The 15353-nt window shown below is 35.3% G+C and overlaps 1 protein-coding gene across 4 annotated transcripts in view; it reads left to right on the top strand.

The window, feature by feature from the left end:
- The window catches only part of LOC149795381 (putative tRNA(His) guanylyltransferase), an 84185-nt gene that overhangs the window by 29492 nt on the left and 39340 nt on the right, over nt 1-15353 (top strand). The window contains exons 2-4 of one of the 4 annotated variants that reach the window (XM_089965163.1): nt 1054-1204; nt 3447-3737; nt 8262-8438. In XM_089965163.1, the coding sequence (XP_089821289.1) occupies nt 3634-3737; nt 8262-8438 (281 nt within the window). In that variant the 5' untranslated portion in view covers nt 1054-1204; nt 3447-3633. The remainder of the gene's footprint in view (nt 1-1053; nt 1205-3446; nt 3738-8261; nt 8439-15353) is intronic. The other 3 variants (XM_089965164.1, XM_089965166.1, XM_089965165.1) reach the window with 3 other exon arrangements.

Here is a 15353-nt window from a genome sequence, read left to right on the forward strand (position 1 = left end):
TATTGCCAGGTTTTGACTCGTTTAAGTTTCATTCGTGGGAATGGAGATCCTATTTTGTTTGTCGAGAAAATTTATACAGCATTCAGTGATCATTCTTGGGATTTAGGAAGCAATTCACTACAAGCTTTGTGAAGCTAGCCATAAAGGGGGGGGGGACTGCTGATAGACTACTGGTGTCACCTGTCAGTGCTGTGGACTGTGAACGTGGATTCAGTAAGATGAACCTCACAAAAACTGACATCAGAAATAAACTCTGCATCTCATCTCTCGAGAATTTCATGAGAATCAGCATGTACAGATGTGAAAAATTAGACTTTGAAACTGCATTCAACAAGTGGGCAGCCCTAAAATTGCGACGGATCTTCATGTAACACTTTGTAAGATTTTGTTAATGCTTGTTGTAATTAAAGAATTAACTAACCCATATTTTGTAATTTTCATTGCCTGTTACCTTAATAGACTGAATTAACACTTGGAAAAATGTACACTACTTGTTCTGGCGACACTTTTTGAAAATTGGCGACAAAATATTGAGGTTGGCGATTTTTTTGGCGACAGCTTTTTAAAAGCCAGGACCATCCCTGATGATCTACCTCAAAGTGCAAGAAAGCTTGCCAGTAGCTTTCTGTGGTTCATCCATGGGTTTTCCTCCAACAAATATACTGGCTACGATGTATAGCCCTAGCATGTGTTTTGAAAAAATGGCAATAAACCCCACAAAACTAAACCTTATACCTTGTATTAATTCACACTTCTTTTTAAAAATCTCCCACTTGTAATTTGTCATGTGTTCCAAAAATATTAGCAGCTAAAATGAGAAATAAAGTTCTGAACTACTCGTATTGTGAATATTTTTATCTGAGTAACGTAAAACTCAGTGGAAAAGGTTATTGATGATTTTGTGCTGAACTACTTTGATGTACATATATACGGTAGAACACCATTACATGATACAAATAGCTGGCAGTGTCACATTATGTATTGTTTGGGACCTCGTCAGTCATTACAGGTACTATTATTGACTCTCACAAGATAATGTTCCTTTATTGGCAGATCAGTTGCTTAGCCAAGATAGATCAGAGAAGACCTTCATTGAATCCAAGCAACTGTGAAATCTCAATTGGATCAAACTCACAACAATTGGGTGTTGAATTTAAGGGGGAAAATGGTTGCAATTAATTCTGGATACTGTAATTTTATACAGGTAAAGTTTACTTTTCTGTAAGTTATTTAACTGTCATAAACTTATAAAAAAATGTTTGGTAATGAGAGTTTTTAAAACTATGATAATGCATTGGTATCAAAGCAAATAAAATTTGTACAAATTTTATTTTTCACACCAAAAAATGCATAAACAGTCAATTGTGTGGAGTTAATTTTATCTTTGCTGTAAACTTTTGATATTTATTTTACTCTGCTGAAACATCTGATAGAAAAAAGAAATGTTTGAATGCTCAGTACACTACATTTGAAGGATTTTAAGTATTTTTGCAATATACATACATACATACATACATACATGCAAAAATGCATGTGCACATGCACATGCACATACACAGACACACACACATACACACAAACACACACACACATCTATGATGGTTGACAAAGTTATCATTTTTCCAGTAGAGATGGCGAAAATGACAGACATCAACAAAGTTAAGGTGACATAGCTTCTGTATTAGTGGCTGTATTCAAGTAGTCTCAAGTGCTTGCCTTTATAGATCACTAAAACATTTCACTTCTGTCTGCATGTCTTCGAGTCTTGGCTCGAACAATATGGGTATGTGAGAAAGCTTGCTAGTAGCTTCCCATGTGTCGGTGGTTCTTCCTGGGGTCTTCCCAGGACCTCCATCAAATATATTGACCACTATATATAGCCTATCATGTGCTGAAAAATGACATTAAATATCACAAAACAAACTGGCCACAGGCCAAACCTTGCTCTAAATCCAGGTACAAGATAAGTACATTTTCCTTATTCTTTAAAACCCATTCATTTTACATGACTAAAGTTATTCTGTACTTTCATTTACTTGCTTGTACCATTATCAGCTATGTGATGTATGACTATTTTTGTTTATGGAAAACTCAGTGTCCAGTGATGTTGATGAAGAGAATTATTTTATTCATTTTAAAGGAACTTTTAAATGTGATACCAGTGTGGAAATTATTGCCGCCATGGCAAATAGCTTCAAGAACTTTTGATTGTTTTTGAGCAACCATCAGAGTTTCAGTTTCATGGACCTGAAAATGAAATAGGCAAAATCAATAGAATTGCATCTGAAAGAACATAGGCAGACATTTTGTACAATCTAAACATATTTTAAAAGAAAATGCTGTTATCCGCTACTTGAAAGCACAACAGTATGTCCAGATAATGCTAATGCTTCCATAAATTTTGATGCTTCATCAACAAAGCAAGAATGAGTACTAGAATTTACATTGCTGTAAAAACCTGCAAAACAACAGTTGACATCGTCACCATTGTGTGACATCCTACAGAAATAAGAATGAATTTTATTAATTTATTTTAGGATTTAAGATGGGAATGGTTCTTTTAAATTTATATGTATGAAGTGAATTTTGAATTTTCTAAGGCACTGTATGTACTAGCTTATAAATCCATTCCATCTCCAAGTAATATAGACCCTGATCTGTTGTCAGATAATGCATCAGATTAGGTTCTATTGATTATTCCTAACAATCTGCATGGCAGTTGGTCCCAACTTGTAAGCAGGTATTGCTGGTAAATATTATGTTCTGCTATATGTTTCAATGAAATTTGCACAAAGCAACAGTGTATAACTCTTGATGGGTTTTAAGTATATAATAAATAGGTGGTTGAATTTGTACTGAAAAATATATTTTTCTTTGGTACAAAATTGACTTTTGATTTGGTTCAAGCATTTTTACTGTTTTATTGCCTTCAACTTTTGACCCATGGTACTCAACATTTTTTTTTACCTTGCCAACTGGAGCAGAGAAAATATAGATTGATGAATGAATGAGGTACCCACTCCACACTAACTACATTTGATTATTTTGTGAATTCTTTCAAACCTTGTGTACATTAGGGATGATCTTAGTAACTCGGTCATCAAGAGTTAAAACTAAATGATAGGGAGGCATGACCTTGAGTATTATCACAGATAGAATTGAATGTTCATACAGTAGTATAACGTGTTAAAATTTACATTTAATGGTGGAAATAGCCTTTTCATGCACATGTATGACCATGTACATATGTATGTTTAAATTTTCATTGAACAGAATATCAAGCATTGAATTGTGTACACAGAATATTATCACCACTAATAAGTTGCCACAAACACTACCTCCATTTCTTTGTTAGATTTTTCAGTGTTTATTTAGGATTAAACTGGCAGAGATAGTCATTTGGGGCATTAATAGCAGACGTCATTTTCATTTTATTTCTATTTCAGGTCTAACTTGCATTCAGAGTACTACAGCACAACATAACTGAGTATTTTATGAGTACTGGATAAACTCGGCTTCAGACATGTTTGAATGGGAAAAATGATCATAGAGGAAGTGTTCATTTTAGCAGAACTCAAATCAGTCCACAAATTTAAAACATAAATTTTTGCGTGAGACAGATTAGCGAAAGTAATGGCCAAGAGTAAGTTTGAGTATGTAAGACAGTTTGAAGTGGAAGATAAGTGTCTCCCAAACTGCTGGATTGTGGTTCGTGTGGATGGTAAAGGATTCCACAGGTAAAATTTTAGCTAATGTGACAGACTTATAGCTACTTTGACATAACACTTTTACCATTTTTTTTTTTTACAGTTTAAATTCTGTTTCTTGTTTTGTTTTACAGCATCTAAAGTGTCACATAGGATTTTAGAGTGCAAAATAAACCTGCTTATAAGTCATGTCAAACTGTAAACAGCATAGACCCTGATCTGTCCTTGCATCATGCACTGGCAGAGCAGGGTCTGTCATGTTTGTTTCACTGATTACACCTACAAACTGCATAGACCCAGATCTACCAGCACAACATATGATGGCAGATCTGGATCTATGCGGTTTGCAGTTGGACTCATGATCATGTGTGGTATTCTCCTTGGACTTCATCAGAATTTGTACAACTTTAACTACTGTACATTAGACACATGTACATGTAGGTTACAATAACTCACTTTTCAAGTGTACATGACTCTTGATCTTATTAGACCAAATTTAGCCATAAAATTCAAAACATGCTTTTAAAGTGAGACATGGTGATATCACATGACTTTGTCAGAATCTTTCCTACATCATTGAAAACCATGCATATAAAAACTAGGTCACTGTTCACTTAAAAAGTGTGAATAGGTTTTATACATACTGCTTTCAATTTGTCAAGTAAAACTTGCATTGATTTGCCCCAGAATCAATGCAGGAGTTGTATTATTTACAGAGAATTTATGAAGAATGAATTCAAAAGCATGATTTGTGTTAAATTTTATCACATGACCATAATAAAATGGTAATAATATTTTCTTCAGTATTCTAGGTAATTATTTTTAATGGCTCTAAAGTAATCATGAGCATGTATGTGCTTCTAATAGATAATAGAATTTAGTACGTGTATTTTAATACTAAACATGTTAAAATAAACAGTAATTATTGCTATCTTCATATAATGTGCATTGCTATACTCTCCTTAGAGGGCCTCAAAGGAGAATAGTCCTTGACTAATGAGTCACCCTCTGCAAAAATATCATTGTTATTATTATTATTATTATTATTATTATTCCCTAAACCAACAAGTAGGTCTCCATTTTTTCTTCTTCTGACAGCCAAAAAAAACCCAAGAGACCTACTTGTTGGTCTACATATAATGGTCACATATATTTGGGATGTATTTCAAATGCCTGGTTCATTCATATTTGTCTGTTGACATTTAAATTCATCAATGTTCATAAAAACATTTTCAGAATCTCTCACAATTTTAGCTTTCTCTGTCTGTCTATCTTTCTTTCTTTGTCTGTCTTTCAGTCTCTCTCTCTTTCTCTGTCAGTCTCTCTCTCTGTCTGTCTGTCTTTCTCTCTGTCTGTCTGTCTCTCTCTGTCTCTCTCTCTTAGGGGCCCCGAGTGGCCGAGTGGTCTAAAGCGCTCTTCGTTACGGATCACTGCCATCTCACCTCTGTCTGCGGTGGTTCGAGTCTAAGATTCAGCCAATGTGGGCATGTGAGAAAGCTTGCCAGTAGCTTCTCATGGGTCGGTGGTTCTTTCCGGGGTTTTCTGGGTTCTTCCTCCACCATTAATACTGGCCGCCATGTATAGCCTATCGTGCTGAAAAATGGCGTTAAACCCCACAACAAACTCTCTCTCTCTCTCCTAGCTTTACAGGATTTCTTCTTCTTCAGAATTGGTTAAAATTAATATGTGATTATCATTGTTTTATATATACTTTTTTAGACATCAGACTTACACAAGTTCGAACTGAAGATGTGTTGTACAATTAGACAAGGCCACTGTGACCTGCTTTCTAAGGTTTGTTGGACATGGCTCAAAAATGGTGACCAAGCTCTTATTACACTACTTTTTCACCTATTGTTATTAAACCTGCATTGATGGTGTGTCTCTGGATGACGGTATATAATGCACAAAGACTTGGTTGGTCACTGTAACCTATTTTCTAGGCTCTATTAAATGCTGCATAAAAGACACTGATTCATGCCACAGAAGCAGTGAGGGCAGGGAGAAGGGATATATCTTAATAGTGAACTCCTATTCACTGAGAACTTTAGTAACAGTGGTGTTCAGAAAATGCTGAACCTTCAGTTTGTGTGATTTTATTGTTGTCTAGGGGACCTAGCAAGGTAATTTACAGGACAAAGGTCGAAGGTCAGGATCTGTGATGTAGGAGGGGCATTCAAGGGAGACAGAAGTTTAATTTTTTTTAAATGATATGTTTTTCTTGAATGTTACCATTGTAATGGAAGAAAAATTTAAGTTTTATTCTAATGTGACAAGTGAGGCATCATGGAGGATCAGCCACAAATTTTGCTTCTGATGACATACTGTATGATGATTTCAGCCCACAAATCTGTATATTCAAATAATGTAAATGTTGTTTGAGTGACCATACATTGATAGCTTGGTTTTGATCTGTGTTATTAATTTTTACCTGTCCCAAAAAAATGGCATAAGCCATGCCAGTACAGGGTACATGTTTTGTTGAATGACAAAAGAGTTTTAGAGTTAACAGAATATTGTGTGAATAACCATGGACTGACCCTATACAATCTAAAGGGCAGCAATCAGACTAGGCTATTGATGGTTACGGTGGTAGTCTTGTATGACTTGCATGTTACCAACAAGAAAAATATTTTCAATAGAGACTTTTGGAAAAGGCTGTCTGTTCCATACCAATTGCCATTTCTCATTGAGATTAGAGTTGTTGAATTGTGAATCAGCTAAATGCAGTCACTGAGATGTTACACCTACCTTAAATATACCAAGGGTTATATATGGCTTTATTTGTACTTGCCCTGTAGTATGTATTTAGATTTTCCCCAAAGTGCAGAAGAAACCCAGAGATTTTTCTTGGGTGATTGGTGAAGGAGCCTGTACCCATACTTTTGGGATAAAAGATTTTGATTCATTGAGAATAAAGTGTTCAGTAGAAAATTGCTCAACTGGGAATTCTGCATGATTTTTAAATATCTTTCATTGTTATTAAAGACCATTTACCTTGGTCACTGGGACCATTTATCCTTGGTCACGGGGACCATTTATATGATGGCTGGGACCTATTTTCAGCTCCTGAGGTTGCCTTACAAAAATCTCAGTAATTTAATCAGTTTTCTGATAAATTATTAAAAACTAAAATTTTAGTAATCTTTTTAAAGTACAATGAGCAAGGAAAGTTTACATGAAAAACTTAAATATGTGTTTTTTTCTTCTCCATAAGTCACTGAGTCAGTAAATATTTAGGTACCTAGCAGCAGGTCCACATGAATTATGCATGTATGGTCCTGCAGGGTAATTTTAGGATGTCTGATTATGGGATTCATACTTAGGATGTCTGATTATGAGATTCATACTTAGGATGTCTGATTATGAGATGCATACTTAGGATGTCTGATTATGAGATTCATACTTTTTCTCAAAACTTGTGCTGAAAAATCAACCAGATGTGCATAAATCTTGCATTCCATTTTTGAATCCTGGTTTTATCTCTGCCCTCATCTTTTTCAGAGGCAACAAGAATTCACCTCAAAATTTTAAGTTCTAGAGCAGATGCTAGTTTACTGTGAGTCATGTATTGTCCAATATGCATTATTTGTAAACATTTCCAGTTTTCAACTTCTTGAAAGCTGCTCTGCAGGTTTTGACATAATTTCGCAGGCAGCAACCTTGCATTATAGTCTGTGAAAATTATGTTGCTTAGCAATAAAATATTGTTACTGTTACTGAACTAAAAAAACTTCTCCAAAACCACTCAACAGACTTTGACCAAAATCGAAAGACAGCATTATGTTATAAAGAATGTTAATAGAAATGAGACTGATCTGCCATCAAATATGAATGCCATTACGTACGTTAGAAAAATGTTTACATGACAACTGCTCAGCAGAATAGTGAAAACTTAATATTCATCAGATTAATAATAATGAGGTCATTGCAGATCAAATTTATTCATGCTATTAGTGTGTCATGCTGTCCAGGTGTTTAAATATTAAGTGATATACATCATTGCAGGCTAGCTTTGCAGAACAGATGTCATTATATAATACTTTACCTGTTGGCCAGGACAAGATTGGCCAACCACCATTGGAATATCAAAGGAACAAAAATATACTCATATGTGGCAGACAGGTGGAATTATTGGGGATTTATCAATTTCAGTGAAAATCAGGATCCAGCATAATTGAGAGATAAATTAGCATTGATCCCACACCCACCTGGTCTCCCCAGGGACCGCACAAAATAGGCCCTGTTCCCAATCACTGAAGAAGGTAGCTTATGGAGCAATTAAATGCCCTGCAGGTCAGCACTGTCCATGCAACTATAAAAACTCTGATGATGGGATGCAATCTGACTTTGTAAATGAAATGTCTTTTGACACACATGGGCATGTAATGTTACAAATAGGATAAAATAGTATAGTTTATAGATGGTATGTGTTCAGTGGCCCATATTTGTTTTAGGAAGCAAGATGATGGAGAGGCGTTTGGGCATATGTCTTTTTGATGCTGGTAATATGCACCTAATGAAAACATTAAGACTGTCTTTTACATTTGTCAGATTTTCGGAGGTTCATCATTTTATGAAGCCAAATGATGACCGGTCTCTGAAACTGATGACGAAGGCTGCCGATTGTGTCATGGAGGAGTTTAAGGATATTATCCTTGCCTACGGACAAAGTGATGAGTACAGTTTTGTTTTCCGTAGAAACACCACAGTCTACAATAGGAGAGCAAGGTGAGGGAAACTTTGAGCCAGATGTTGTCTTGACAAGAGAATGATTCTGGCAGTTCAGGCAAATGTTTTTCTTATTTAGTATGGCATTCGTTATTTTCACTGAAACGTTTTATAATTTCTGTGATTGTCTTTGACAAAATTCAGTTTTGTATCAGTCTTTGTTTAAGAAAAAAGAAATTAAAGGAAAGAATTATTAGATGATCTTTGATCAGTAAACAACAATTGATGATCAATCAGTTAAATTTATTTGATTCTCAAAACACAATTTTAGCAGCTGTGGAACCTTTATCTTTGTGCTCAGCTTGTTGTAAGCTCATCAGGACTTAAGGGGGGCCCTTAGTGGCCGATTGGTCTAAAGCGCTCTCCATTACGAATCACTGCCATCTCACCTCTGTCTGCGTGGGTTCGAGTCTGAGATTTGACCAATATGGGTATGTGAAAAAGCTTGCCAGTAGCGTTTCGTGGGTCGGTGGTTCTTTCTGGGGTTTTCCCGGGTTCTTCCTCCACCATTAATACTGGCCGCCATGTATAGCCTATCATGTGCTGATAAATGGCGTTAAACCCTACAACAACAACAACAACCAGGACTTAAGGCCAAGTGAACCTTTAGTTTGGTCCTGCATTCATCATGCACCTGTGAGCATTTTCTATTTTCAGCTTCATCTCAGAAATAGCTGATCATAATTTGACAGGGAGCTTTCTGTCATTGTGTCCATTCAAGTTTATACAAATGATATAAGTCCATAATCAAAAGTATCTGCCATTACAAAAAGTACAAATACCTTTAAACCAATCCCTTTAAAATTTTTACCAAATTTTTATTGATAGTATTTTCACATAAGGCCTTTAAACTTTGTCTATATGATGTCAATCTGCCATAGAATAAGGCTGCTGTTATTAAAGTTATAAAATATTTTAATGACTAATTTCCAAAAATAACTCAATACTGGAAATTTTGATAAAGAAGCAATTCAATATTTTTTGTTTGCTGTCTGAATTGCCAACGTATTAAAGTATCTTTTTCATCTTCTGCTGATGCATTGACCAAAAGAAGGAAGAATAAAAGATATTTTTTACATTATAAAATTGATCTTTTTTGGAGGTTCGTAATAAACAAAACCATTAGAGATTTTATTCAAAAAAGTTGCTTAACATGACTGATATGTTGTCAAGGTTTGATATTGTTTTGGTACTAAATCATGTGATGATACCTTATGACTTCACAAATGATGTCATGGCATAGGGTAGTTGTTGTTGTTGTAGGGTTTAATGACATTTTTCAGCACACAATAGGCTATACATGGCAGCCAATATTAATGGTGGAGGAAGAACCTGGGAAAACCCTGGAAAGAACCAATGACCCACGAGAAGCTACTGGCAAGCTTTCTCACATACCCATATTAGCCGAAACCGAGACTTGAACCCACGCAGACAGAGGTGAAATGGCAGTGATCCATAATGGAGAGCGCTTCAGACCACTCGGCCACTTGGGGCCCTGGCATAGGGTAAAGCAAAATCATTATCTATAAGACATTCCAAATGTGCCACAGTGCCAGTTCCCTACATTTCACAATACAAGATAGCGATTTACATATTCACACCGCATGCACAGAAAATCAAGAATTCCCAAATTCTCAATTGGCTTAAATCATGAATAAAATAAATTTTATCCCATTAAGTGCAAGTCAAAATAGCCGCAGTGGTCATTCATACCCATAATGGTCCTGTATTGCTAGTCGCGATGTTAGAAAAACTATATCCAATTATTACATTTTGCCCTGTAGCAAGCATTGTAAAGTATATAATCTATATTTAGAACAGAAGTTTTGCAAATACTCTTTGAAAAGCGGGGCCCAACTTTTTTTAACTTTTTTTTACATGGCACATGTAAATACTCATAGAAACTGACATTTTTTTAAAACAAACACCAAATGAAGACAGCTTTTCGAGTCTAGAAATTTTTAAGATATTGAAAGATTAGCATGTATTATTTGTCCACGCTGGTGCTGAAACCACTAATGGTTCATCATTTGACGTTTCATCTTGTGGTTTAATACCATTTCATAATTAAGCTACACAACAGTTAAAATGTGTTCACCTCCATGGAAAAAGATGTGTATTCCACAAAAAGTGAAATATAGATTGGATTACACCAAAAATTGACATTTCATTCAGCCATCAAACATCGATGTACATTATGCTTTTCGTACAGTGTTATGCTGTGAATTTTAGAACTTGGAATGTGCACAGAAGCTCATATCATTGCTTACAGTTTACCTGTCATACATGTACTATATAATAATATTATTATATAGTACATGTATGACAGATAAGTTGTAAGCAGCGATACAAACCCCAGTGTGGCAAAACGATGTGAAAAGCACACAGCTTGCAAAAAGCAAATAGATATTGGAAACAATGAAGAGCACACCCAGCAGATTTCAGCTTTAGAGAACTTTAAGCCACCAACTCAAGTCTTGCAAGCTACCAGTGCTGAAGCATAATGTTTGTGAGTTTTCTTGCTGAATATAACCTGCCTTTCTCAGTTGGAGATCAACAACAGTGGCAATGAAAGAGAATGTCCTTTTGTAAGGAAAAATTAGACAAATGTTGTTGCCTCCTTAGGTGCTGAAAATTTGCAACAGTTTTAGTCACCAAGATTAACCAGCAGGCAAGAAGCCTGAACTGTTTTGAAAACAAATTTACCATAGCCTGATTGAGGAAGTTCAAGTCTGCCACAGCATCATATCATGACAAATAGCATGTAGTATGTTTATATCAGTAAATTTGGCTGCAAATAAATGTATACACATGTTATCAGTGTAAGTAATGTTTTAGTTTTATTTCTGGATTTTCATATAATGCAGCACTAGTCATCAGAATGGATGGAGCTAATGCCATGGTATAATTTTTCACTAATTGTGTTCAAAATTCACTAATTTTTATCCCTCTTTTCACTAATTGTGAGTCTGGAGGGTTGGCAGCTCTGCATATCAGAATTTTCTATTTTTTCTTATTTAAGATAAAATTTATAAACATCAGTGTTTGCTATCTAAGATTCACAATGTAAAGAAACTCCTGAGCTCATTTTATCAAGTTCTTTCAGAAAGGTGAATTTATATAGAACAGCACACATGTACACACATATGCATACACATGCACATACATATACACACATGTACACACACACATATATATCAGCAATGCATTTATGTACTTAATTCATACATGCTACTGTAAAAATACATTGGGAGAGCACTGAGGGAGCTCACTACCTAAATTGTACATTCTTGGTTAATTTGCATTTAACTTAGGTTTCTGTATAAATTCTGTTATACCAGGAATCAAGAAACATGTTGATGAGATGCATCTTGAAGAAAATATTACACCTTACAACATAAGAAGGTCACTATATACATATGGTCACCATGACATTTTTTTAATGGTTTACTTATTTGGTTCAATCACAAACTAATGTTCATGCCTGAGTTATGAAACTAGATGATTGAATGCTTCTCTATTAATACCAGACCTGTACAATGAAAGAATATCACTGTGACCTACATTTCATATTTTACTGTCATAGTTTTTTGTATTTAGCTTATGATCAAATAAGTTCTTTGCATCCTGCACACATATTGGTGAGAGTTGCATCTTGATGAGTTCAACACCTTCATCATAAAAGTAGGTCACTGTGACCCTTTTCTTGTTTCACAGACAGTTCATTCTCATGCACAGTTTATGCTAGAATCATCCAACAAGATGATTGTATGTCTCTATTACTTCCACACCCTTACAGCCAAAGAAGGTCACTGTGACCTACATTTCACATTTTACTTAGTCATGTTATCTTTTTGCATTTCAAATGTGACTGATGCCTTTTTTCACCTCCTGTATAATACTGTTTTACTTGAATTATGAAACTTGGTGGGATGATTCATCTTGTAGAGTGCTAGACCTTCATCTTAAAATGTATATTACTGTGATCAATATATCACACTTTACTGAGTGGTAATTTTTTTTAGTGTTTTTACTTTTAATGTTTGAATCAGTAAACTAGATGATTATATAATCTTTTTTGGTACCAGACCAGTTAAAGGTCAGTGACCTATATTTCACATTTGACTGGTTTTGGTTAAGCTTTTGCATTTAGCTATAGGGTGAAAGCTAAGTTTATTCTTATAGTGATAAAAATTTTTATCATGATTCACCCCACCCCACCTGCAAATAATTATTGCTTCTTGAAATGAAAGTACATTCTTTTAAGCAAACAATTTGAAATTAGGGCAGTGTTTAAAATATTATTATAGTTATGTTTTTTATTGATATGTTTTATCATTGATGCCAGTCCACCATCAAATGTGGCTGCCATTACAAAGAAGAGAAAAACACTAAAACAAATTGATCTCAAATCAAGATCACCCAGATCTAACCACTTGACCATTAGCTTTGTCATCCAGATCTTTCAGTATTCGACAAAGGATGCTGATGTGCCATCAAACATAAATGAAGACAGAGAACCGTTGAAACAGTTGTTGTTTTCTTTGCATAAAGTCAATAGCACTGGAATAAATTTCAACAAAAAGCATCATACTGACCAATATTTCCTGTCCAACTGCTCTTGTATTTGGCCATTAGGCAAATGTCAGACAGTGACCAATGTTAGTCCACTTGGGTCTCTTGTTAAGTATTGAAATTTAATGTTCCATTTAGCTAGACATGCTTGGTCAAGGATAGCAGACAGATCTGAAGTAAATATGTTTTCCAGAATGTGTCTGGTTATATGTGGTATATAATTGTGTAGGTCCTCTATTGTGGGGGAGGGTTCATAAATTTGGAAAGATTTAATGAAGAAATAATGGATGGGCTTAAAACAATAATAATGAGTGATTTTAGTATATTTGGTTGATTTTTCAGTGATGTTTTAGGAATTAGCATGTAGCCCACACTTATCCTTGAATAGATCTTGCATCTTGATGGTAGTAATCTATCATAGCCAATCATGGCTTCTTTGTGGTCTTGAAGGAGTGGGGAGGAACATTGTCAGTCATTAGATGATGGACACCTACATAGCCAGGCTTATATACTGTACTTACCAATATATATTTTACAGTCAAGTGTGAAAATTGTAGATCAAGATCAAAATCACCAAAAGCACCAACACATCTGAAGTAAAATGGACATGGATCCCAATCAGTCATCAACTATGTACCAACAGATCTCACATTGAATGATCTTTGACCCTGATCATTTGTCACATTATGCCCTGACAGAAATAGAATGAACATTGATCCTGATTGGCCATCATATTATGCATTGACAGATCTGAAGTAGAATGGACATAGATCCTGATTGGCTGTCACATTATACACTGTCAGAACTTAAATAGAATGATCAGCCATCACATTATGCATTGACCTATATGTATCATGCTGTCCTAATTTGAGAGTTCATTATACAGGAGAATATAGATTAAAATGACATTATGCCAGAATTTTTTTTGCAGTCTTTTAGAATATTTATTATCAAGACAGTTATATAGCACAAATTGATTAACACAACCACTGACTGCTTTGAAAGTTTACTAGAGGAACTGACTGTAAATTTTTGGACTGATTAACTACTAGCTGTATCGCAAACATATACTTGTATTGCTCAGGGATTTCAGTAGAAGCTGGTTGTGGGTGATTTTTCACTATACTGTTTATCGGGAGCCCCGAGTGGAAGAGTGGTCAAAAGCGCTCTCCATTACGGATCACTGCCATCTCACCTCTGTCTGCATGGGTTCAAGTCTTGGGTTTGGCCAATGTGGGTATGTGAGAAAGCTTGCCAGTAGCTTCTTGTGGGTCGGTGGTTCTTTCCTGGGTTCTTCCTCCACCATTAATACTGGCTGCCATGTATAGCTTATCATGTGCTGAAAAATGGCATTAAACCCCACAACAACAACAACAACAACATACTCTTTATCTATAAAGAAATCCCAGCCTACAATTCTGGAATTTCAAACAAGTTCAATGTAAAAGTTTCAGAATTCATTGATTTATTGCATCAGGGACAATTCATCCACTTAAGATTAGCATCTTCTTGCATTCAACACAGATTGGCCTACATCTAGAAGATGCTTGCTTTTTCTGATCCAGCATTATTGAAAGTGCTTGCCCATCATGATTCAATCTTCATCCAAGAGAACCATTAATGTTCAATCTATTTTCTTTCATGCCTAATTGATCATGATCAAGAGTGGTGCTCAAATGTCAATAACAGACCTATTGTGATATATATTAAAAAAATTTTGAAAGTGAGTCTACTGCCTCTGACATTAGTAGAAAATAATTCTAATTTATTTATAGTTTGTAACATTTTCAGCAGTATTGTAAAATAAGTCTACTGTATCTTCTGCCAAAAGCTTACCCACACCACTGTACATTAAGTTAATTTTTGTTGTTGATTTGATTATGTGTATTGAAACACAATTTCAGGTTCAACCAGTAACTTTTGAACTCTTTTGTATAGATATTTTTTGTCAGCTAAGTAATTTAAAGATATTTTTCCCATTCAAAGAAATATCATTAGTAGTTCACTATCAGTATCAATCAGCCTAATGATTTTGATGATATTTGCTCCTCAGCAAACTTTCACACTATATCATAGCATTAGGTAGTGGTTAGAGCATCTGCCTTGAATGCGGAAGGTCATGGGTTCGATCCCCGGCCAAGTCATACCAAAACTTACAAAAATGTTACTAACAGCTGTCTTGTTTGGCGCTCAGCATTAAGAGGTTAGTGTTAGGACTGGTCGGCCTGGTGTCAGGATAATGTGACTGGGTGGGGCATCATGCTACGTGTCTGCGGCATGATGCCCCAGTGCTAGACATCACTTTAAACTGTCACACTGCAGACATCGTTGCAATGTGTC

Source organism: Sinohyriopsis cumingii, chromosome 7 (genome assembly GCF_028554795.1).
Source record: "Sinohyriopsis cumingii isolate HCF-2022 chromosome 7, ASM2855479v2, whole genome shotgun sequence".
In the NCBI taxonomy this organism is placed as follows: domain Eukaryota; kingdom Metazoa; phylum Mollusca; class Bivalvia; order Unionida; family Unionidae; genus Sinohyriopsis; species Sinohyriopsis cumingii.